The following is a 21,841-nucleotide window of genomic DNA, read 5'->3' as shown; positions in this document are numbered from 1 at the left end:
TAGGTCCAAAACTGAAAGATTGAGAAATTGAGCAATAAAAAATGGAAAGACAATCAGCCAGACTGAATGGCCTAATCCATGCTGCTTAAAATTATATATATGTACATAGCGCACTTATATGTAGCACATTATTCCCCTTTGTTGCGTTACACACATATGACCAATTCAATAATACCCTACTTAAGTGTATACAAATGTTGACATACAAATTGTATGGCATACTTTTAGATACTTTGAGCTGTTGGCGCTGCACCGCTCCGTTGTATACAAAATTCAGCCGAAGGGGAATCTTCTGGAAAAGTGTATGCATATGCATCAGCTTTATTACATTGATACCAATGCAGAGATTAAACAAGATTATTTGCTTTATATATTTTTTGGGGGAAACAAAATTGAATCTGCGTTTTATTTCAATCGGAAAAATAACGTTTACATTCTTCATCTGTAAATATTTAACTAAATCACTACGCACATACATACATAGTTTAATACACATTAATTTAATTTTGGTTTGGTGGTTTTTCTTGTGTGTTGTGTGTGTGCTGTCAGAGGGTGCTGATATTATTCTCAATGCAAGTCGCACGCAGGGTCCTTCTATATTCTACTATAACACACCGGTGAATATTCTTCTAGAATTGGATAGAACTGTTTGTGTATTGTAGTATAAGCATTTATAAAAAGTACAGTGTATTCGGTACATTATTCTCCGATACAAAGGTATATGCAGAGTGGAGTGGAGTGGCGTGGAGAGGAATATATATTCTATTGAAATCGCAAGTCCCTGGTATTTCCAAGGGGAGTGTCTTCTGCATTTGTATGTGTGCACGAGTGTGTGGCGATGTGTGTGGGGATGCAAGTGTATCTGCTGCTTATTCTTGAAGATCATTATCATAGGTTTGTTTTTCTTCTTTTAACATTAATCATTACGGTTCCTTTAAGTAAAGCACACCAAGTTCTGTTGCAGTCTCTCTCTTACAAATAAAACAACTAATGGCGTAAAACAAAAATTATAGTGTTTAAATAAAGGTGTCCAGTGTCTGAGCAGTGGCAGTCAGGGCCAAAAAGGTCAGAGGTGGGGCAGGAGACACAGCTGCAGGGGAAATGCCATAACCTAGGGCATCACTATCATTTCCATTGGGCAGCTGATCTTATTCTTCCTCGCCATCGCCATCGGCATCGCCGTCAGCGTCGGCATCGCCTTCCTCCTCCTCCTCTTCCTTCTCCTGCCACGCACTGCTCTCGTTCTCGGTATCACTCAAAATTTCAACCACCTCCTCGACGCCCTTGAGGACGCCAGATACTGGATCCAGGATGCAAGGCCCATTGTCGCTGTCGTCCCCATCATCCGTCAGTAGATTCAGTTCCGGAACTATAGGATCATCCGTTCCCACCTGGGCATTTGCTGTGGCTGGGACAACTGGCGCCGTGGATACATCCATTGGGGGCAGCGTGGCAACAGGATTGAATGGTGCATCCAGATCCTCCAGTCCTCGTGGCGGCTTCAACTTGGCCAGCTCCTCGCGCAAATGACGATAATGTCGACGCAGAACCATCGAGTTGAACGATATGGTGCGGCTGGCCCGCTCTGTATACTGCGGCTTACTGAGCTCCTCAATCCAGCCCTCGATCTGTGTGCAGACCTCCTCGCGCTTCATCCAGAAATGTTTGTGTATGACCTGTCAAATGAGTTCGGTTAGGAAAAGAGATTACAGCATTGCACATACAGAGAGAGAGAGAGAATGAGAGCTTACGTCTTTGAAACAGGGACTCGGATTGCGTATCTGTTCGAGCATGGCCCAGCGTACGCAGGCCTGATAGATGTTGCTATTGTACTCCCGCGACGAGTTGGTGCCACTAGGCGTCCCACGACTGCGCTCAAAGCCGGGCTCATTGAAGTACGGCTCTGGGACAAGGATCAGCGATTGAATGGAGACGAGCACCTGCAGGAAACTCGAGGTCTGCGCATTCCACTTCTCCTCGGGACGGCCATGCCAGGTGTTCAGCACAGACAGACAAACTTTGCCATCGTTGTAGAGATTGGGATTGAAGCGCACCGAATGGCGGCCAGTCGTCTCCAAATTGATGAGCATGGGCAGATTGGGATAGTCTGGCGGAAAGAAGACATCGAACTCGAAGCATCCATTGGCATACGGTGTGTCCGATGGCCCAGTTATTAGCACCTACACAGATACATTATCGTAATGAGTATTTTCTGGTTGAGGGGAGGGGAATGCTCTTCTTACCTTCATGACATCCAATCTGTCAGTATCACAGCGCACAAATACAGAGCTACTATAGCTCAGAGGCAGGCTAGTGGACAGTGTGACCGCTTCTTGGGCCAGCCGCTTCACACGCGACGGATGATAGCGATCGCCCGCCAGTCGCACCATTTTCTCAAAATGATGCGACACCACGAACCGAAAGCTGTTGTTCTCCGACTCCACAATCATGTCGAACGTGTCGAACTGCCGCTTCTTCATCATCTCCAGATAGCGCTGTTCGATCGACTTGCTGAGGGGACGTTCCAGCTGGCCGCTGCCATCCACGCTGCTGCTCTGCATGTTGATCAGAGCATCGGCATCGGTGGTCTTCTGCACCAGCACACTCGTCTCCTGTATGTCCGGTATGAGCAGCGCCAGTCCCTCGTCATCGCCATCATCAATGTTGAATGTCAATGGTTGGGTCTGACCCTTGATGTTCGACTTCTTGTTGACTCTGCAGTGGCAATAAGGATTAGGTAAGGTAATCCGATTGGGCATTGATCTATGGTTTTTTTTACTCACTTTAAACGCTTGGCATAGGTGTCCACACAGGTCTTCATGTTCGTCAGCAGCTCCGCGATGGGTGGTGTGCTTTCGCCGCAGGCGCTGGGCGCCGGCTGGAGTAGCGACACGAGAGACTTGGACAGCGAGAGGGCACGCAACAGCTTCAGTATGGCACGATACAGGGGAATGTGTCGAGTTATGTCCAGCACGGAATCATTGCGCAGATACGAGCTCAGGGCGGGAATCAGACAGGACTGCTGCAGCAGGGTCTGGAAGAGGACAGGCAGCTCCCCGGTCACGTCCCGCACATCGTGATAGGCGAGTATGTCCTCGCCGCACATGTCGCTGGGTATGCAGTCGCCCGGATTGATGTAGCTGGCCAGCACGAGCAGCAGCACGGTGACATGCTCCTCCTCGCTCTTCTGCCGCAGCAGCGCCTGCTCCACGTTCCACGATTGTGTGGTGGAGCCAGTGCCGAAGCCCGTTCCCTTGGCCCAATACATGTGGCTCTTGTCATCCGAGGTTCCACTGGGCGTGGGCTCATCCCCTGCACTGCTCTTGGTTCCAGCGGCAGTTCCATTTGTGGTTGTTGTTGTGGTTGTGCCACCTACACTGGCACTGCCACTGCCACTGGGTGAGGGCTGGTTGATCGGTGCTCCAATCCTGTTGTTGTGCGACTGATGCGAAAAGATGCCCAGACAATTGAGCACGAGATGCATGGCCCCCACCTCGATGACCACGCGGCGGAGCAGCATTCCATCATCGGTAGACAACGGCACAGTGTCGAGCAGCTGGCGGAAGACCTCAAAGGGCAGCGTGGGCAGCGATGGCGCCAACGAGAGGCTGTAGATGTCATCTAGGAGAGAGAGAGAGAAAATGCCATAACCTTCCGAGATATTTCTTTGATTCAAATAATACTCACTGCCCTCGCCGTCGCCTGTAACACCCAACACCAAACGCAGCAGGCACTGGGCCCGCAACTTGTCCCTCAGCAGAACCTCCGAGTAGGCAGGTAAACGAAGGAACAGTCCAAAGGCGGCCAGCGAATGTTGTGGCACTGAGCTGACGGGCGTCTGCTTGGCCACTGGCTCGCAAATGGTGTCCTCCAGATCCTCGTATATCTCATCGTTTGGCTCCAGCTTCACCCAGTCCGCTAGCGGTGGACTCTTTTCCTTTTCAGTGACCACCATTACGGTCTTGCGACCCGAGTGCTCCGGATACACCGTGGGCAGATAGTGGGCCAACAGGGAGAGGCCACCATTGCTGGAGAAGCGTTGCAGCGGCGATGGCAGCGGCTCTGTGCAGGCTGCCTTTGTCTTCTTGTCATCGATGGTCTCGTCTCCGTGCGGCAGGGGCACCAGATCCAGGGTCAGACACGGTATGGCCAGCGAGTGGCCGGCAGCCTCCAGTGTGGCCAGCACCTGAGAGATTGTGGCATCACCAGAGAGCACTACATTGGGATAGTCCGGAACGACCAGCTGATTTTTCTTGGCCACATTCGATGGCAGCAGAAACTCTTCGACATTGAATACATCTAAAAAAGGTAGCATAAACCATAATAAGGTCGTTGGTAAGGTGGTAAACCGATTTGGTGACTTACTGGCAGCCGCGTTGGTTGTCTGCGTCTCTTTGTCCTTGTTAACGGCGGCCAGTATGTTCTTGGCATCCTTGATGCGTTTGTCCTTGGCCGCCACAGCGGCACCCACGCTCAGGAACTCGAGGCTGCTCAGATCCACATTGCTCAGGTTGATGTAGCAATTCTTGTCCCAGTTCTTGTCCTGCTTGGGATTGATGAATTTGCCACCAGCTCCCGCGGCAACTGTGGTACCTGCTGTGCCACTGCCGGAGGGCTCGCCAGCGCGCGGATCTGTTGGTGGTTTGTACACTAAGTTACTATACACTAGAGGGTGGGAGGGAGGTGCCATAAATAAATAAAAATCAAATTAAGTAATCAAATGCACAAAACATAAAAGAGATTCCAGTTACAGGGCCAGAAGGACGAGTGGACTCACCACTAACGCAATTCATGAGAATCTCCTGGCAGGTCGTGCTCGTGGTCACATTGAAGAGCATGTCGTGGGCACTGCTGCGCTTGGCCGGATGATTGTTGACTGCCGCCACCGGCAGGCTGGTGCTGGTGCCGCAGTTCGAAGCCGCAGCCCCACCACCGCCACCACCACCCATGATGGTGGACAGAGTATCCCGCCGCTGCAGCGGATGCTGGCTGCGAACGGCGACGGTGATGTGCTCGTTCTCCAGCAGCAGCTGCAACACCAGCTGCCGCGTGAAGCCGGAAATGGTCGGGCGAGTGCCGTGCACAGACCGCAGCGGCTTGCAGATGATGGCTCCGATGAGGAGGGAGGTGAGCACTTCCTGGTTCTCGGGATGGCAGGCACTCACGCGCGTCAGGAAGTTGATGGTGGAGCGCTCCAGGCGAATGAACGACTGCTGCATGGGCAGCGTCTTGCTGAACTGCGACGAGTGCGTGTGGCACAGGAGCTGCAGCAGCGGCTTCCAGAACACGGAGCCCTGCATCGTACCCAGCCAGTTGCGCATGGGTCCCTCCGCGCAGCACTCGGCAAAGAAGTCCAGCACTTTGGGCACAACCGAGCTGCTCAGCAGCGGAGTGTTGGGGGGGCTGTTGTGGTTGGCACCTGGGGGCGCCTCCGCCTTGTCAAAGTCGGTAAGAGACGAGCCCTGCTGGCCATCAGTTGGTGCCGCTGCCTCAGCTGGAGCTGGAGCTGTAGCTGAAGCTGAGGGAGGAGCTTCTTGCTGCTCCAAGCCCGCCAGCAGGTGAGTGCAGTACTCGTAGACGGCGTGGGCCAGCAGCTTGGGCAGTCCAGAGTCCAGCATTTGATAGACAGCCGCCGGGGACTGGCAGGCGAGGGCCAGAGTTTTCAGGAATGTGGGACGTTCGAGGAGAACCGTGAGATTCTCACTGCCCTCGCGACGGAACCAGGCGCTGCCGCTCTGCACCTTGCTGTCGTCGGTCTGGCCACGAGCTGGCGGCTCCAGCTTCACTCCCAGCTTCACCAGCAGCTGATTGAACAGCTCCGGCTTGATGAAACACAACGCACAGAGCAGCGAATCGAAGCTGCTCTTGAGGGGCTCATCTTGCTCCAGGACAGACACCCATTCGAAGCAGGTCTCAAACAGCGACGAGGACACAAGCTGCGGCAGCTCTGGCAGCTGATACTGGAGCTGCACCCGCCACAGGATCGAGGCAATGACCTTGACGAACCCACTCTGAGGATTATTGCAGCGCGCCTGCTTGCTGTAGTTGTCGTGCAGCTGCATAATCCAGTCGATGAGCACGCGCAGCTTGTCCAGCAAATGCTCCGCGGAGCCAGTGACCACCTCGTGGATGAGATCGCACACAGCATCGCTGGAGAGCTTAAAGACTGTCACAGAAAGATTTTGTTAGAGGATAAGTCAATGGTCAATGAATGCAGTGATAGAGAGACTCACCCTGGGGCGTGGTGTGCCACAGCAGCGTTCGCAGCAGCTGCAGACTGAGCTCGTGATTGTAGGCGCCCAGCTTGAGCAGTATAGTCTCCAGATGCTGCTGGGCCAGGCTCGGTATCATTGGCATGATGTTCAGCAGCGAGCAGCAGGCCTCCAGGAAGCCGGGATAGGCAGCCGGATAGGCGGCAATCAGGTCGGCCAGCTTGGTATCGGGCTGCAGGGCAGCCACATGGAAGCATCGCGACAGGATGCGCACCCAGCCGATGCTGGTCTTGGCAAATGCATCATCCTCCGGCATGGCATCGGCATCTATGGTGGACATGGCTGCCGTTTGCAGCGGCGACGAGCACGACGCCAGTGAGTCCATGAACGGACCCTGCGAGCGCAGACCCTGCATGCGATTTCCGAATATTGTCTGGCCGAGCACGGCAATCTGCACCAGACCCACATTCCCACAATCCTTGGGTCTGCAAAGCAATAATCAATCCATGTTCCAGCTGTTTAGCTGTTGTTCTCCTCTACTCACTTGTACAGCCTGATCACAATGCTGGTGGCCACCTCCGCCTTGGACAACTTGAGCCGGATGCAGGTGAGTCCCGTGGTGGCCATGGGCGCACCAATTGGAATGGAGCCCACGCCATAGTCTCGCGACAGTTCGAGGGCCACTGCGGAGGGGCAGGAGGCCAGATTGGAGGTGTGCGGCACCAGCTGCACTTCCTTCAGCAGAATCGCCGTGGGCAGCGTGATGGTCAGGTCAACGTGCGTCTCATTCGGATAGAACATGTAGCTCCAGGCCGGGGAACGCGGACGCCGATGCGTCGCATTGGGATTTGATATGAGCACCTCGGCACTTTGGGCCGCATCATTCTCGGACACGATGTGCGAGAAGGGGGCAAAATTGATGAGACCATCGTACTGGGCACCGCTGCGCTGTGGATGCTGGGTGGCAGGCGCCGATGTGGCGCCCGTGCTGGTGGTGGTCTTCTTGCAGGCACTGCTGGCGGCCATGTGGGTGTTCAGCTTGAGGCGTGTATTGCGCGTCATGTGCTGCATAATCAGCGAGATCTATAGAAAGGGTGCACTACTCATTACTGGCTGGAGGCGAAAAGCCAAATGAAAGATACTTACCAATCCTGGCTGCATGTTGATTATCGTCTTGTTGAGCCGCACCAAATTGTGGCAGATAATGTGTATGCCCCCCAGCTGGGTGAAGGTCTGCACGGCTGCCGTTACCTCCAGCACCTTGGATATGTACCACAGGAAGGGCTCCGATAGCGGCAGCCGCGGCAGCGTTGCATTTCGCTGAATGGTGGCTATAAATATAAAGCGATGGGAAGGAAGAAAGATCATTAGAGGTTCAACTTGGCTGGCAGACAACAAAAGCTTACTCTCTGCGAGATATTGGCAGATGGGGGCTACTACTAGTCGTGGATTGGAGGCCTTGTCGCTGAGTGTTATCATCAGGCTGAAGACGGCATCGGCAATTGTCTGGGGATCATCCAGTACCGTGTTCGATTTGAGCAGCAGAAAGCCACCAGAGGTCATCATCGAGAACGTACTCGTGGAGCACTGGGAGAGCGTGCCAAAGAGTCGCTTCATCGTAGGGAATTGACGCAGGACTAAAATCGAAAGGAATATCGAAATCGAATAAAGGAGTTTTGCGGAAAGTGATAAAAGTGCAAAATCCTACCCCAATCGGCTATGCAGGGCACCTTGCTGCGATGCCCTTCCGTATTCAGTTGCTCTGCCTTGGTTTCATCCGTCTGGCTTTCATTGGAGAGCTCTTCCTCCTCCGGAATGGTTACCTCCTGCAGCGACAAACATTCGGAAATGAATCGGAAATGAATATTGCCTTCGAGAGAGCAGAACGGGACACTTACGCTTGGTTGCCTGGGCATCTCTGTGAGCACCATGTGCGTGGATAATCGTAGCAGATTTATGATCAGCGAGTTGTCGCATATCGTGGAATTCTGCTTGATGGGATTGTCTGAGCCCAGGACATTGGCAAACAGATTGCTAAAGTTGTTGCCCGGATTGTTGCCCGTCTCACTGCCACGCTGGCACTGCAGTTTCTCGCCATTGGAAATGTTGTTGAACACCAGGAAAGCTGCAAGCCAACAAATTTGATGAGAAAGGTAAAGAGAAACTCTTTTAGAGACACTCACAAACACTTTCGGTGATCTTGAGGGCTATGTTGAGATCTCCCTTGTCGTTGGGCATCATGAGCAGGTCGCGCACCAGCTGATTCTGTGCATCTATGGGTCCCTGCTGATTGCTAATGGCTCCTCCAGGCTGCACCAGCTGCAGTACAACATGTAGCAGAATATCCTTAAGCTGGCGCTTGCAGGGAATGCCACTGCTCTCGGTCTTGCCATGCAGCCAGAGCAGCAGCTCATGCAGATGCTTGCAGATGGTGGGTCCAGCCTAACAGGAGGATGAGGAGTAGGATAAATAATGATATTGGCTAAGAGGTAGACGCAGAGGTACATACACAGCGATTCGTGATTATGGATGAGCTCATGCCGTAGCCGGAGAAGAAACGCAGCAGCATCTTCTCAAAGTTCTCATCGTTCACAATCACCTCATTGATTCGCGTGCAGTCGGCATCATCGCCAATGGGCTGGGAGTTGCAGGCGAGCAGCAGACACTGGAAGCCCAGGCACCAGGTGCGCAGTTTGATGTCATTGTGCCAAGCCAGGGCCAGCAGAAGTCCTTGGACCGCATTGGCCCCAAACGGTATCTTGGGCACGTCCGTCTGGGAGATGCCCGTGGTGTAGGGCTTCTCGGCCAGCTCGCAGTTGAGCGTTAGCCACATCTGCAGCACCTGCTCCAGATGCACCCACGTGTCCTCGTAGTGCAGATCGGCCAGTATCGAGTCGAAGACGTTCTTGAACATCACATAGGTGTTGCGGCCATTGTACTCCGAGCCGGACCACAGCTGTGTCAAATACTCTGGCCAGGGTGCCGCCTCGGGCGGTGGCGAAACAAACTCATTGGTCAGCACTTGCGGCAGGGAGGCGTACAGATCCAACGAGGTGCGATTGGTGAGGCGGCGCAGCTGCGTTTCCACATGCAGCTCCAAGCCCACATCCAGGCGTGAGTCCAATGCCACCGAAATGGACTTGCAGAAGAAGTTGAAGGTGTTCTTGCAGAGGGCATTGCTCTCCTTCTTGGTCACAGGCTTTGTGCGCTCAATCATGTCAATGTCGTTGAGCATATCATCAAATTCCGCATCATCGCATTCGATTAGGGAGGGCAAGTAGTTGTATTTAACAGCTGCAACACACGCACACACACACATTAATTATTAGAAGATGAGCAGAGATATATTGATATGGATAAAGGGATTATAAACAAAAGACTCAACAATAATACGGGGGTAAACATAAAAAAACAGGACTATGATTGTGGGTTGGATCAGAGACTATAAAATACCAAGACATTGATTGCATCCAAAAAGACCGACAGAGACTGCATATTGTTATTGGATTCTGTGGACTGACTCAGCTGCGAACAAACGAAGCCGACATAGATCATCTTTTTGGTGCCTTATGCAACATCTTGGTAATTGTCTAGTCTTTGTTTGGATGGAGTTTGGGGTTGGGGGCTTGTGGGCTTGGGATATAAATCTATCCACCTGGCAGCAGAACATTCCTCTGAATATCCATATATGATATATTTATATTTAAAGGTGTCATGCCAATCCATGCCAGGTGCCAGGTGGATCGTGCCATAATAATTAATTAATTGTCTTTGGTTTTTGTTTACCCTCCTGATAAAACTCTCGAGCTGTCGGCATTAGCATCTCGAACTGTGCCTCGGAGCATGAGGAAGACGATGCTAAAAAGATGAAAAATATTTTGATTCTTGCTTCTGGCAGAATATATATCTACATCTATTTGTATGTATGTATTCCGAGAGAGATCTACATATCTACTGGGAGGGGTGGGGCTGGGGGGTATCTGGTGGGTTGGGCGTAACACATGCAACATTCGGGGAACATTTTGGAACACAGTGAACACACACAACGAGTGGCATGCCATAAATATTTATGAATTTAAATAAAATTTTCGCTTACATGTGAAATCACTGAAAATATCGCGCACTTCCTGCACCTCTGGCTCCATGGGCCGTGGCGGTGCATCGTTGGTGGGCGTCACATCGCTGTCTCTGTACTGCTTGTCCGCATCGAGCAGATCCTGCAGCAGACATGTAATGGCATGCACAGCCCACGGCTGCTGCTGATCGTTCCACACGGCCAGCCGAACGAGCTGCTCCAGCTGCGCAGTGGTCACAATCTTGCACAGCTGCACTGAGGGGCGGCAGGCGGCCACCAGGCGAGCAATCACCTTGCAGGTGAGCAGAAACTGATCCATATTGCAGTCAAAGTCCATCTCAAGCAGCAGGGCAAACAATCCACGAATGACGACCTTAATGTTCGCCATGCGCAGCGTCTTCAGGCCTTTGTCAAAGTTACTATCCCGCTCAGTTTCGCCGCCAGCGGCACCTCCTTCCGCATGCTTCGGCGAAGACGTGGAAGTGGCCGCACTCTTCGTGGCGCTGCTGCCACTTGGCAGGCCGCCGCCACTCGACATAAACATGCTTGCCGCAGCCATATTGATCTTGCTGGCTGTTGTTGTCGTTTTGGTGGCCCCACTGCTCTTTGCTTTGGTGGACAGCTCCATAAATATGCCAGGATGCTATCATAAAGAATGATTCAATTATTATTATTATTCTGAATATATTAGGAGTAGAGTTTAAGCTGGGGTTTCTCCCCATTCAATCTGCTTGCTTGCAGCTTCTTACATTTGTCATTACCTCGTTTTGAATCATGTATATCTTCTTGCCCCAATCTGTGTAGGGCTGAACGGAGTACTTGCTCTGTTGGATGATGCGCTTCTTGAAGCAGCGCAACTGTTTGCTATTTGGCACATTGCTGGGCCTTGACTTGGTGAAGTCGCTTTCGCAGCTCATGAAATCCCATCGAGCTGCAGCTGTAAAATGTTTGATCAGTCTTTTGGTTCTGGTTCTGGTTTTCGCTTGCATTCACTCACATTTATCCTTGCGCTCATTGTCGTCCAGGCACACGGAGAGGAAGAGGAGCAGCCAGGTGATCAGCTGCAGATCGGATGTGCTGCCCATGGTGGCGCTACGCTCTGAGGCACTGGCCGAGGTGCTCGGCTGCTCCGACTGGAATTTGTAGTGCGGCGAAATGGGGGCCAGCAGCTTAAGGAGTGTCTTGAGCACGGCATCAATCACAATCGAGCGACAGGCACCCATGGCAATGCTGCGGCGTCCCAGATACGTGAGCAAAAAGAATATGCTGTGGAACAGGAGGGAAGAGTTAGACCCAAGGGAATGGCAACGATGGGAGCGCAGCAGTACTCACCGATCCTGGGGAAAGGCCTTGCAATTCTGTGCGGAAAAGAGGCTACAAAAGGTGTCGGCCAGAAAGTCGCCCCACCATGGCTGGAAGCAGCACATGACCACCAGAAGGGAGCAGGTGGCCAGCTGCAGCTGGGCATCGCCATAGACCACCAGGGAGTTGAACAGCGCCTTGGCTGTGGCCGCATTGAAGCGCTGATAGACGGGCAGGATGTTCTTGATGCCATACTCGATGGAAAAGTGCAGCAGCACCTCCACCAAGGTGAGGCTGAGGACACGCAGTTTGTCCTGCGAGGCAGCACGCAGCGTTTCCTCTGTGAGCGGACCCGTTCCGGGCGGTGGCGTGCACACCAAATGGGGGTTGACGGCTCGCTCCAGGCGCAGCACCACATTCCTAATGACATTGATTTGATACTGGAGCAGCATGCACTCGTCGTAGAGGGACACCACCTTGTTGCTGGTGTCCAGATGGCCGAGCTCCTCGTCGCGCTGCTTGTTGATGAACGCCTGCAGATGGGCCACGTTGGAGAGCTCGCTGTGGCGCATGGGCGCGAGGACATCCATCAGCTTGGAGCTGGCCAAGCTGTAGCGACAGTGCACATCCTCGTACAGGGCGTTGAGCGACTTGAGCTGCGCCTGCAGATTCTGAGTGGGCTGCTTGATGAAGCGCATCAACTGATCCCCATAACCGTCGTGCTCGAGCACAACGGGATGGCCAAAGAAGCGACCCAGCGGCACCTTGCACTTGGTGGACGACATCCCGATGCGCCCAATGATGGTCACCTTCATGAAGCGACAGATCGGCGGCGGCTGTATGTCGCTTAACACCAACGTCTTGGTCTGGATATCCGCCACCTGGACGAGACGCGTGCAGTCCGTCTCCTCGTCAAAGCACCAGATGTCGATGGTCAGGGACGTGAGCTCGTCGCAGGAGGGTATCACCACATCTGTTAGCAGGATGTGCTGGCCAAAGTCCAGCACCACAAACCGCCTCGCACCAGAGTGCATGCGATCGATGATGATCATTTGTTTGGGCGGCGGCGTGATCAGTTTGTGCCAGGCAATCGGCTGGCACGGATTGGCGCTGAGATTTTCCATAATCTTTTCGCATTCGGCGGCATCATCGAGAACGACGGTGCTTTCGCCAGTTCCCCCAGTCCCTGTTCCGACTCCTGGTTGCTGTGGCGGTGCTGTTGCTGCTGCTGCTGGGTCTGCTGCTGTTGCCTGTGCCATTGCCTGTATTGGCAACATTCCAGCAAATGGCTTCAGGGTCTCCAATGCCAACTGAGCCTTGGATGTCGGTGTCATTTCCCAGTTATCCAGCTTGCTCGATGCATCCATGGCATGCTGTTGCTTCTTGAGAATGTAGTTATCCAGCAGGGAGAGCGTGGGCAGGAACTGTGACAGCTTCAGCTTGTCCATAATGGCGGCCTTCTGGTTTTTAACCTCCTCCTTGAGGGCATGCTCCAGATCGGTGAGCGACGAAACGGACTTATCCTTGAAGCCATTCACCATGCCAAACGAATCAAAGTCGATCTTCCCCTCCTTGTCCGTGATTTCCTCCACCATGGATTCCACATCGTTGACCAGATCGTTCAACTGCCAAGCAATGGAAACATATTAAACAGATTTATGTGATGTGAAGGAAATCCTTACCACATCGTCATTCTTGTCCTTGGCCACCAACAGCTTGGGTATCAGCACATCGTCAATAACTAGACTGGCGGCCGCTGCGCCACCCACACTGTCGATGTTGTCGATGCGAGTGGCCTCCGATGTTTGCACACAGTTGAAATGCAATTGGACCACCTCCAGTAGGCCGCGCAACTGATTGCTGATGCTTTTGCCGCGTATCAGATAGGGAAACGTCCGAAAGTCGACGCCATCTGCAACATTTTAAGACTCAACTCAGCTCGTAAATCAAAATCAATTATCTCTCGCCTCTTACCAATCGAACTCAAACGCTTTATGTCCAGTGCCGTTACGGGCAGAATTGCCGAACTGCTGCGTATCACATTCGTCAGGGAGCCCACAGAGGAGCTGGTGCCAACGCGATTGAGATTGGGGAAATCAAAATCAAAGATCTCCGGCTCGAATGGGAAGCCATAGAGGCCAAAGCGTGTGCTCAGCAATGCGCAGCAGGGATCCCAGCGCTTGTCTATCTCGCCGGCAATTTCCTTGAGCAAATTGATGGCCTGCTCCGATATGCTGTTGTTCGACTCGGCCGTGGATGTGGCGCACGTGAGCATGGTGTACCAGCGCACAACACTGCCGGTCTGTGCGCGTGGCAGCTCGTGGAAGGTGTTTGTGATAGCCTCCTTAATGGTGTAGTCCAGCGTGGTGAAGAGCTGCAACTCCGTGGGCAGATTGGTCACGCCCCTATGCAGATACAGATACAGATATATAGATACAGTTTAGAATTTGTATTTAGATAATGCTCTCTGGGTATAGCACTCACTCTGTAAGCATTATTATCAGCTTGGAGCACTTGTGGGCCGTGCTACGCTCGCTGTAGATGATGCAGTTGCGCATCAGCTGCTCAATATGCTTCTCGGCTAGGGAAATGCACTCGAACTGCTGGGCCAGCAGATCGGGAATATTGGCTGCCGTCTGCTTGTTAATCTGATCCTTTATCCGCTCGGATTTCGGCGAACGGAAGCGGTTCAGCCGTATGAAGCATATCCAATTGAGGATGTCGAGGGCCAGATTCTTGGTCAGCGGCGTGGATCCCGAATCGCTAGCAATGCGCAGCAGCTGCTCCATTAGGCCATTGCTCTCCAGCATGGCAATGCGCTGCATTCTCGCATTTACGATGCGACTTTGCGACTTGACAGCCCTCACACTAATGGAGATCTCATGCAGCCAGTCGCAGCCTACGAGAGAGGGAGTGGAGAGAAAGAAGTGGATGAGTGTCTGCTGTATGAGCAACAAGAGCGCCCAATTTATTGTTAAATGGTTGTAATGAGCATGTACAAATACCTTCCCTACTCAGTACCCCAGCAGAAGGAGCAGAAAATGGATCAACTGCAGCTGGAGGTGGTGGCTCTGGCGATGTTTGATTTGAAATCGTAAGGATTGGAAGCTGACCAGGACCAGCAGAGTTCAATTTTGCCTTGCTCAAATGTATGATACTATAGCCAGCGTTAATGATTTTCTTGACTTGAGTGGGTTGAGCTTGGCTTGGACTCACACTCAGGGAGGGAGGAGGAGGATTCGGATTCGGATTTGGATTCGAGTGATTATTTGATTTATGGCGATTAACCAACACCTCTATATGATGGGGCCGGCGCTTGTGCCGTCGTGGGGAGGATGCTGTAAAAATTATGCAAAATCGAAGCTTAAACGAGAAACACAAACATAAAAAAAGAAAAGCCACAGGCCCACAAAAACTACAACAATCTTTCCAGACTCAAAGCAATATTTCCAGCAGTACAGTGGGTACATACCCCTTGTCTTGGTCTGCCCCTCTTTGGATGGATCCGCCACCGTCTTGATGTGCAGCAAAAAGTTGCGTGTACGAGTCTTGAATAGCTTCGGTGAGGTCAGCGTGGCAGTGCCTCCTTGATCGCATACATCAATGCAGGACGATAGCTCGATGGGACCGGCCAGTACCTCTGCGTTGTGCGCCAGTAGATATTCCTCGCTGAGTACGGGATTTTCATTGGCAACTGCAAAATAAATAGAGAGAGATTCAGTCAGAGATAGAGAGGGACAGAGGGAAATATCTTGACACATACTGTAGGAGAGATCAATGTTGTCGTCAATGACGTTCGGCTTGTAGCTGGCATGGGGTCCCTTCATGCGATAGCCAAAGCCATTGTTATTCTGCTTGAGCAGGGTGACCTGTATGGCCGCCGGATTGGAGCATTGCTGGTACACCGTGAACTTCAGATCAATGTGACCCAGGGACACTGGCTGTGCCAGATTCAGCTCAATGATATGCTCATCCCAAGTGGTGCTGTAGAGTAAAACAACAAGCAAGCATATCATTTAGTGTTCTCAGAATGTGCATTCTTAGGAGACTTACGCATCGTTGTGCAGGCGCCAGGTGCGCGTATAGTCACGCTCATCGCCGCCATGGCGCATGTTCTGGGATTGCTTGCGCTGCTTCTGCACCTGTCCCAGATCGTTCCAGCAGCTGGGCACTTCGGCCGAGTAGAGGGTCAGCTTGTCATCGAACTGTGTGAGGGCATGGAACACTCGTAGGTCATCGAGCGTCAGGTCGGTGGTTTTGAATGCTAGAAAATTTGCATTGCTCGAGCCCATCGACTGGGCCGACGGTGATGTCTGCACGTTCACACTTTGGTGTGTGGCGGCTGCTCCTGATGTGGATGCCCCCGTGCCCTCAGTGCCCACATCCACACTAATGCTATCATTCACGGTCAACAGCCTGCCGTCCTGCTCGTGACCGATCGCCAAGGTGCGACCAGTGCCGTCTGTGACACTCAATTCCCCTGCCTGCGTCGTCTGCGTTAGGGTTGTGCTGCACTCATCCTCCAGTTCGAGCAGTTCATCACCGGAGTCGTTGTCGCCCTCATTTAGCGAGTAGAAGAGCAAACCGCCTTGGCGAGAACAACAGCACAGCCTGTCCATGTTGCGGCAGTAGACGACGGACTCAAAGTGTTCCCCCTCCTGTTCGATCACGGTGGTGGTCTGGAAATCGGCCAGCGAGTATATTTCAACGCTGCCATCGGCACACACCACACAAATGGCGCCAATCTCCTTGTGCTCCGGCGAGGTGTTGAAGTGGGGCAGGACGCACAGCTGCTTGGGACACTTGGCCCGACTGAAGGTCATGGCTAGGGTATAGTCATGCGATATCTGCGTATCATCGTAGTCGAAGAGTAAAAGCTGAGCGGCCACACTGCACTCGGCATTGTTGTCTATCAAAAGGTGGAACAAAATGTAACATTAAAATTGAATTAAAGAATTAAATGAACTTACCCGTATCCATGCATTCATCTGTCTCCTGTTCCTCCTCCTCATCCTCCTTGGCCACGGTGGCCATGATGATCTTGCTGCCCTCCGTTTCTGGGGCCTTGGTGCGCAGCAATTTAACCAACAGCTGATTGCATTTCGGTGTTGAAGGCATTATCTCGGCTATCTCCACAATCTCATGGGCTGCACTGGGCACGGCACCGTTCTCGCCGCTTACCGCTCCCCCATCCAGTGCATTCATACGCTTCACGCTCGTCCAGCTCTCCACCACACAGTCGATCTCCTCGCTGGCCGACAGCTTGTCGCTGCTGCTGTTGCTTCCATTTAGCATTATATTATTATTGTTGTTGTTGTTATTGTTGTTGTTTGTGCTGCCGCCCAAAGAGTTGCCATCATTGTTGTTGTTGTTATTATTGTTGTTATTGTTGTTGTTGTTGTTGATATTCTGATGTGTCATCTCGGCATCGTCGACAAGTTTGTCCATGTCATTGCCCATGGCAGGAAGACTGCCCACATTGACGGTATTCGAGGTGACCATCAGACCGCCCAGTGGATCCTCCAGATTATGGTCCAATATCTGCGACAGTGTGCACAAATCAAAGTCATACAACACAGAGGCATCGTCCGCATGCTGGCTGGCACCGTTGTTCTTGTTGTAGGTCATCAAAGCGGACACAAAGCCATTGCTGTCGAAGCCATCGGCAAATTTCTCATACGGTGTCATGGCCTTGTTGTCATCGTCCTTTGACTCTTGAGTAACGATTCCACCCACGCCGCCATTGGCTTCACTCGAGGAGGCTGTAAAATGGAAAATTGAATCTGCGTCAGCATCCTATACGAGGATATATATCCAGAATACTTACCGGTACCCGTAACAATCTGTGACGAGGTCTTCTTGAGATTTCCCCCAACGCTAGAGACGCTCCCACTGTCGTTGCTCACACAGGCCGAGGTCTCGCTCTGGCGATCGACCTCCACAATATTCAGCACCACCATGCGCAGGGCCACCTCGCCGCTGCTCTGGCGCACACTGACGCCCAGCACAATCTTGGAGCCCACGACGCCCGCACGCAACGTTGATGTGGAGGTTATATGCTGGGCATTGACGCTGCCAAATTTGCCGCTGGTCTGATTGGAGCCAGCATGTGAGCCGCCGCCACCACTGCCGCTGCTTGAGCCCCCATAGTTGGCGGCGGAATAGACATAGTTGACCTTGGTGCGGGCTCGGGCATTGGGCAGAACACAGATGGCCGTCACGCGGGCCCACTCGAAGCTCTCCTCGAACACATCCTTGAGCAGGGTCGGCACGTGGAAGCTGTACATTAGCCTCAGATGTCGCTCGATGCTCCAGACGCTCAGCTCGCCCGTCTGCGAGCAGCTGGTGCACAGCACATTGGCATAGTCGCTGTTGGAGATGATGTCGAAGCCGAGGCCGGGTGCCGACAGGGCCGGACTGGTGGCATACGTGATGGACAGGGGTACATTCTGCGTGTACTCGCCCTTGACAAACGGACAGATGGGCGAATGGCGCTCATGCTCGCTCCAGGGCTCGTCGGTCTTCTCCCAGCAAACTAGACATACGTTGCACGTGAAGCACATGGCACGATCCTCGCCAGAGGACGATGGCTGATGGTAGAAGCCGGCCTGTGCCATTTGATCTGGCAGCGCCCACTTGTAGTCCATGTGGGGCCACTTCTCGAATGTCTGGCGGCGCACGGCCTCCGAGTGCATGAGCACGCGCTTAAAATTGCTGAAATTCCAACCAAAATCGGGCACCCGTGAGCCCATCATCATGTCTGTGAGGCGCTCATTGATGGCGGATGCTATGGCCAGCACGGGAATGTGACGCTCCAGACGCTTAAGCAGGATGACCACGTTGTTGGCCACCAGCTTCATGCTGGAATACGGCACCTCCAAACATATTGTATTCCACTGCAAAGTGAAAGGTGTGAAAGCGTGAGTGTGAGAAAGCGATAAATGAGCAAAATGCACAATCAATTCTTACCCGCTGAGCCTTGATGCCCTTCTTGGCATTCAGTTGGGCCTTGTTTATCTTCTGGGTGAGCTCGTTGCTTATGTCGCAGGGACACTCGAGCCCCTCGCTCTCCAGTTCGTTTATGCAGTGCTGAAAGATGATAGCCTCGGACAATATGATCTCCAGCTTAATGTAGTCGTCGTTCTGACCAATTGGCGCCTGCAATATGGTATCCAGCAGCAGGACGCCGTTGTAGTCGCCGCGCAAGCCCACATTGTGGCCATCCCAGAACAAGATTTTATCTTGCAAGGGCATGTAACGACCATGAACGACGCTCTCGCCTGTCGGTAAACGAAACGAAAATGGAAACCGAATCAACATTAAAATCAACCTGCTGCACTTGCAACAAAGCACCTACGACCCACCCCCGTACCACTATTACTGCACCATGCGCAGTCAGCATCTTCGATTTCGCCATAGAGAGGAAATAGGGGAAATTGCAAATGACTAATAAAGCATAGAGCAAAACAGCGACGGTGTTTTATTCGATGCCACCGGCTGGGGGAACGGAACTGATGGTGCGGGGGTCGGTTCGGTGTTTTGTGTGGTGTGTGTGTGTGTGCCGCGCAGTAACTGCGTAATAGAAGCTAAACAAAAACAATGCCCATGCTGCTTGCTGCCCAGACTCAAATGGCAACTATAAACATATTGCGATAGGGAAAGAGGCGACTCAAATTATACAAAAAAAAAAAAAAAATAGTGCTGATACATGTTTGTGCGGTAGGCGTGGTAAATATCAGGAATTTACCAAATCTTAAGGTTTGACATATTATAATTCGGGGATTTCTTGCGTCCAACTGCATAAAAAATGTATGCCACACGCGTACACACACAAAAATGTACACGCACAGACATACAGACAGACGGACAGACAAGTGCAAAGCAATTACTAAATGCACTACTGTGGTCGCTCGCTAATACAAACCCAATAGCACAACATTTAAGAGAGAGTTGAATGCATTTCGTTAAAGTTTTAATTGAAGGAAGGAAAATATTTCATGCGAAATTACCCCCCCAGTGTGTGTGTGTGTGTTCGTGTTAGTTCTGATTTGCAAGTGTGCACTGTAGTGACATTTGCATTTCTGCGTGTTTGTGCGGTGGTATGTGTAGCGCTATTTTATTTTCTTTGCTGCCGCTTACCATTTGTACTCAGTTTGTAGGTCTGCAATACAACTCCAGAATTGACATCCAGAACCTTCACAACATTATTGCAGCCGAACAACAGCAGTACATTCAATTGCGGATGGTAGACGATGTTGCGCATCTCAAACGGACGAGCGGGTGCTCCGCTATTGTCGCCCACATCCAGGTAACCGTCTTGCTTTAGAATACGCTGCTCGGTGGCCATGCTGTTGCTGTAACTGTTGGCACGCGAGCAACCGCTGTTGGCCACGCACTTTGGCTGTTTTTTGTTTTCAACTTTGGAATTTTTCACAATTACTTTTGCTCTTGGGACCAAATCTGCTGCGCTTCTCTTCTTCTTCGCTTCTGACTTCTGACAGATGTGTGCAGTGTGACCGCTCACTTGCGAATTGTCATACACATCAAAGAAGTGTTGCCAACGCAAAAATTATGCCAAACAAATAAATAATATATGTGTTCAGTGTGTTTTACAGCACTGAGCCTGCTATTGCATGTTGTTGATGTTGGATTTCGACTCGTTGGTATGGCGCGTACATTCGAATTGATTGCGGAATGAAAAATTAATGTGTTTCAGGTGCTTTCGATTTGGCCATCGAGCGCGCTGCGAGAGTGTGGCGAGATGATATTCTTGGCGGGAAAAGTTTTGGATAAGAAATCGAAAAAATTATACTTCAGTATTTTTCTGATTAACACGCGGTATATTTAATCAATATGTCCGCGGTCACACTAAAAACAAAAAATTAACTTTGTTTACAATTTTTGTTTGTATTATTGAAAAGAACATCGACATTAAACTAATTGCCTTCCATCCACTTCTTTGACCATAACAGGTTGCCAATCAAACAAGGGTAGCGAGGTAGCATAACATAAAATGAATATTTTACCAAAGAAACGGTGAGCTGAGATAATTAACAAAATGTAACTATTGTAACAATGCTATTCATAGCTGGCATGTGCGCACCAAAGACAACATTGCCCGTGTGCGCCGGGATGAGGCCGCCGCTGAAGAAGAGGATCGCAAGCGCCAGGGAAAACTTGAGTTGGCTGTAAGTAGTCGTTTAAATGGCCTTTTCCATATGAATTCATGAATTCAATGAATTGTTCGTTTAGGAAAGCGAGGCACGCATCAATTTCCTGCGCCGGCAATCGGGCCTCCCCGAGAAAGCCACAGTGCCAGCCCGGGCCGAAGATGGAGCCGACGCCACACCCACATCTGGCACCGCAAGCGAACCGAGAGGTGTGGATCTGTTTGCGGACTACAAAACGCACGTGAAGACCACAAACAAAGATCTGGAAAAGGAGCAAAAGGATGAGCAGGAAAAGTATGAGAAACAGATTGGATATCTCACCTATCTGGGCCAAGACACCAACGAGGCACTGAAAACGCGCAGTTGGTACGAGGTGGCACCCAAGCGATCCGAAGCCGGAGACCACAATGCCACTGAAGCACACCTCATGCAGAAGCTATCCCACGATCCGCTTACACTGATAAATGCCCTGATTCCACCGGAGAAAAAGGCGCCGAAACGCATTCCCAAAAGGAAAGTGGAACCGTCACCGGAACCTTCTCTGGCGGCACCATCTCCCACACATTCAGCCCACAAATCGAAAAGGCACAAGAAAGAGCACAAAAAGGGCATCAGGGAGAGTAAACACAAGAAACATAAAAGCCACAAAAGTGGAAAGGAGTCGAAAGAACTGGCCCTGACTGCTGAGCGGCACAAGCGGGAGAAGCTGGAGCGGCTGCGCAAGGAACGACTGCGTCGGGAAGCAGCTGAGCGCCAACGATCCGAGGCCTTGTTTGCACCACAGGAGGCTGCGGTGCACGTGCCCGCCAGTGCAGCGAGCACGCCAGCGCCAACTCCGAAGATTGTTCAGAAGTACAATAGCCAATTTAATCCAGAGTTGGCCAAGCAAAATATGCTTTAACTGCAACGTCACATATACTTTTTAGAACAATGTTATTTGTAAGTACGGCAGATTTTCATTGTTGAAATAATAATAAATGCGATAAAGTTGTTTGAAAATAACCGTCTTCGTGGAAGTTAATTGGTGTTGAAAAACGTGTAAAGACTACTGAGAATTCGATAAATTTGGTAATAATAAATTG

At 51.5% G+C, this 21,841-nt stretch overlaps 2 protein-coding genes across 10 annotated transcripts; one reads left to right on the top strand and one right to left on the bottom strand.

The window, feature by feature from the left end:
- Positions 1–371: 371 nt before the first annotated feature.
- Positions 372–20,192, bottom strand: LOC111066433 (baculoviral IAP repeat-containing protein 6). Of its 9 annotated transcripts, none has more exons than XM_022355039.2 (31): positions 19,729–20,192; positions 18,559–18,869; positions 17,417–18,485; positions 16,560–17,351; positions 15,643–16,498; positions 15,353–15,573; positions 15,062–15,283; positions 14,595–14,927; positions 14,074–14,488; positions 13,564–13,994; positions 13,272–13,501; positions 11,620–13,214; positions 11,285–11,553; positions 11,037–11,224; positions 10,309–10,930; positions 9,999–10,070; positions 8,722–9,506; positions 8,396–8,654; positions 8,111–8,337; positions 7,921–8,038; positions 7,619–7,849; positions 7,359–7,543; positions 6,757–7,295; positions 6,234–6,697; positions 4,778–6,166; positions 4,366–4,632; positions 3,688–4,299; positions 2,784–3,621; positions 2,244–2,715; positions 1,752–2,180; positions 372–1,676 (listed from the first exon to the last, which is right to left on the bottom strand). In XM_022355039.2, the coding sequence occupies exons 1-31, from the start codon at positions 19,934–19,936 to the stop codon at positions 1,149–1,151; spliced, it is 15,177 nt and encodes a 5,058-aa protein (XP_022210731.2). In that variant the 5' UTR covers positions 19,937–20,192; the 3' UTR covers positions 372–1,148. The 9 variants fall into 9 exon arrangements, with proteins under 9 accessions (XP_022210731.2, XP_022210729.2, XP_022210728.2 ...); XM_022355037.2 differs by having other exon boundaries at positions 4,366–4,665; positions 11,037–11,218; XM_022355036.2 differs by having other exon boundaries at positions 4,366–4,665; positions 19,729–20,191.
- A 249-nt stretch (positions 20,193–20,441) lies between these two features.
- Positions 20,442–21,834, top strand: LOC111066435 (leukocyte receptor cluster member 1). Its single transcript, XM_022355047.2, has 3 exons — positions 20,442–20,625; positions 20,678–20,777; positions 20,842–21,834. The coding sequence occupies exons 1-3, from the start codon at positions 20,603–20,605 to the stop codon at positions 21,658–21,660; spliced, it is 942 nt and encodes a 313-aa protein (XP_022210739.2). The 5' UTR covers positions 20,442–20,602; the 3' UTR covers positions 21,661–21,834.
- Positions 21,835–21,841: the final 7 nt, after the last annotated feature.

Source organism: Drosophila obscura, unplaced genomic scaffold (genome assembly GCF_018151105.1).
Source record: "Drosophila obscura isolate BZ-5 IFL unplaced genomic scaffold, ASM1815110v1 contig_150, whole genome shotgun sequence".
Lineage (NCBI taxonomy): Eukaryota > Metazoa > Arthropoda > Insecta > Diptera > Drosophilidae > Drosophila > Drosophila obscura.
This window is presented reverse-complemented; position numbering and strand designations above follow the sequence as displayed.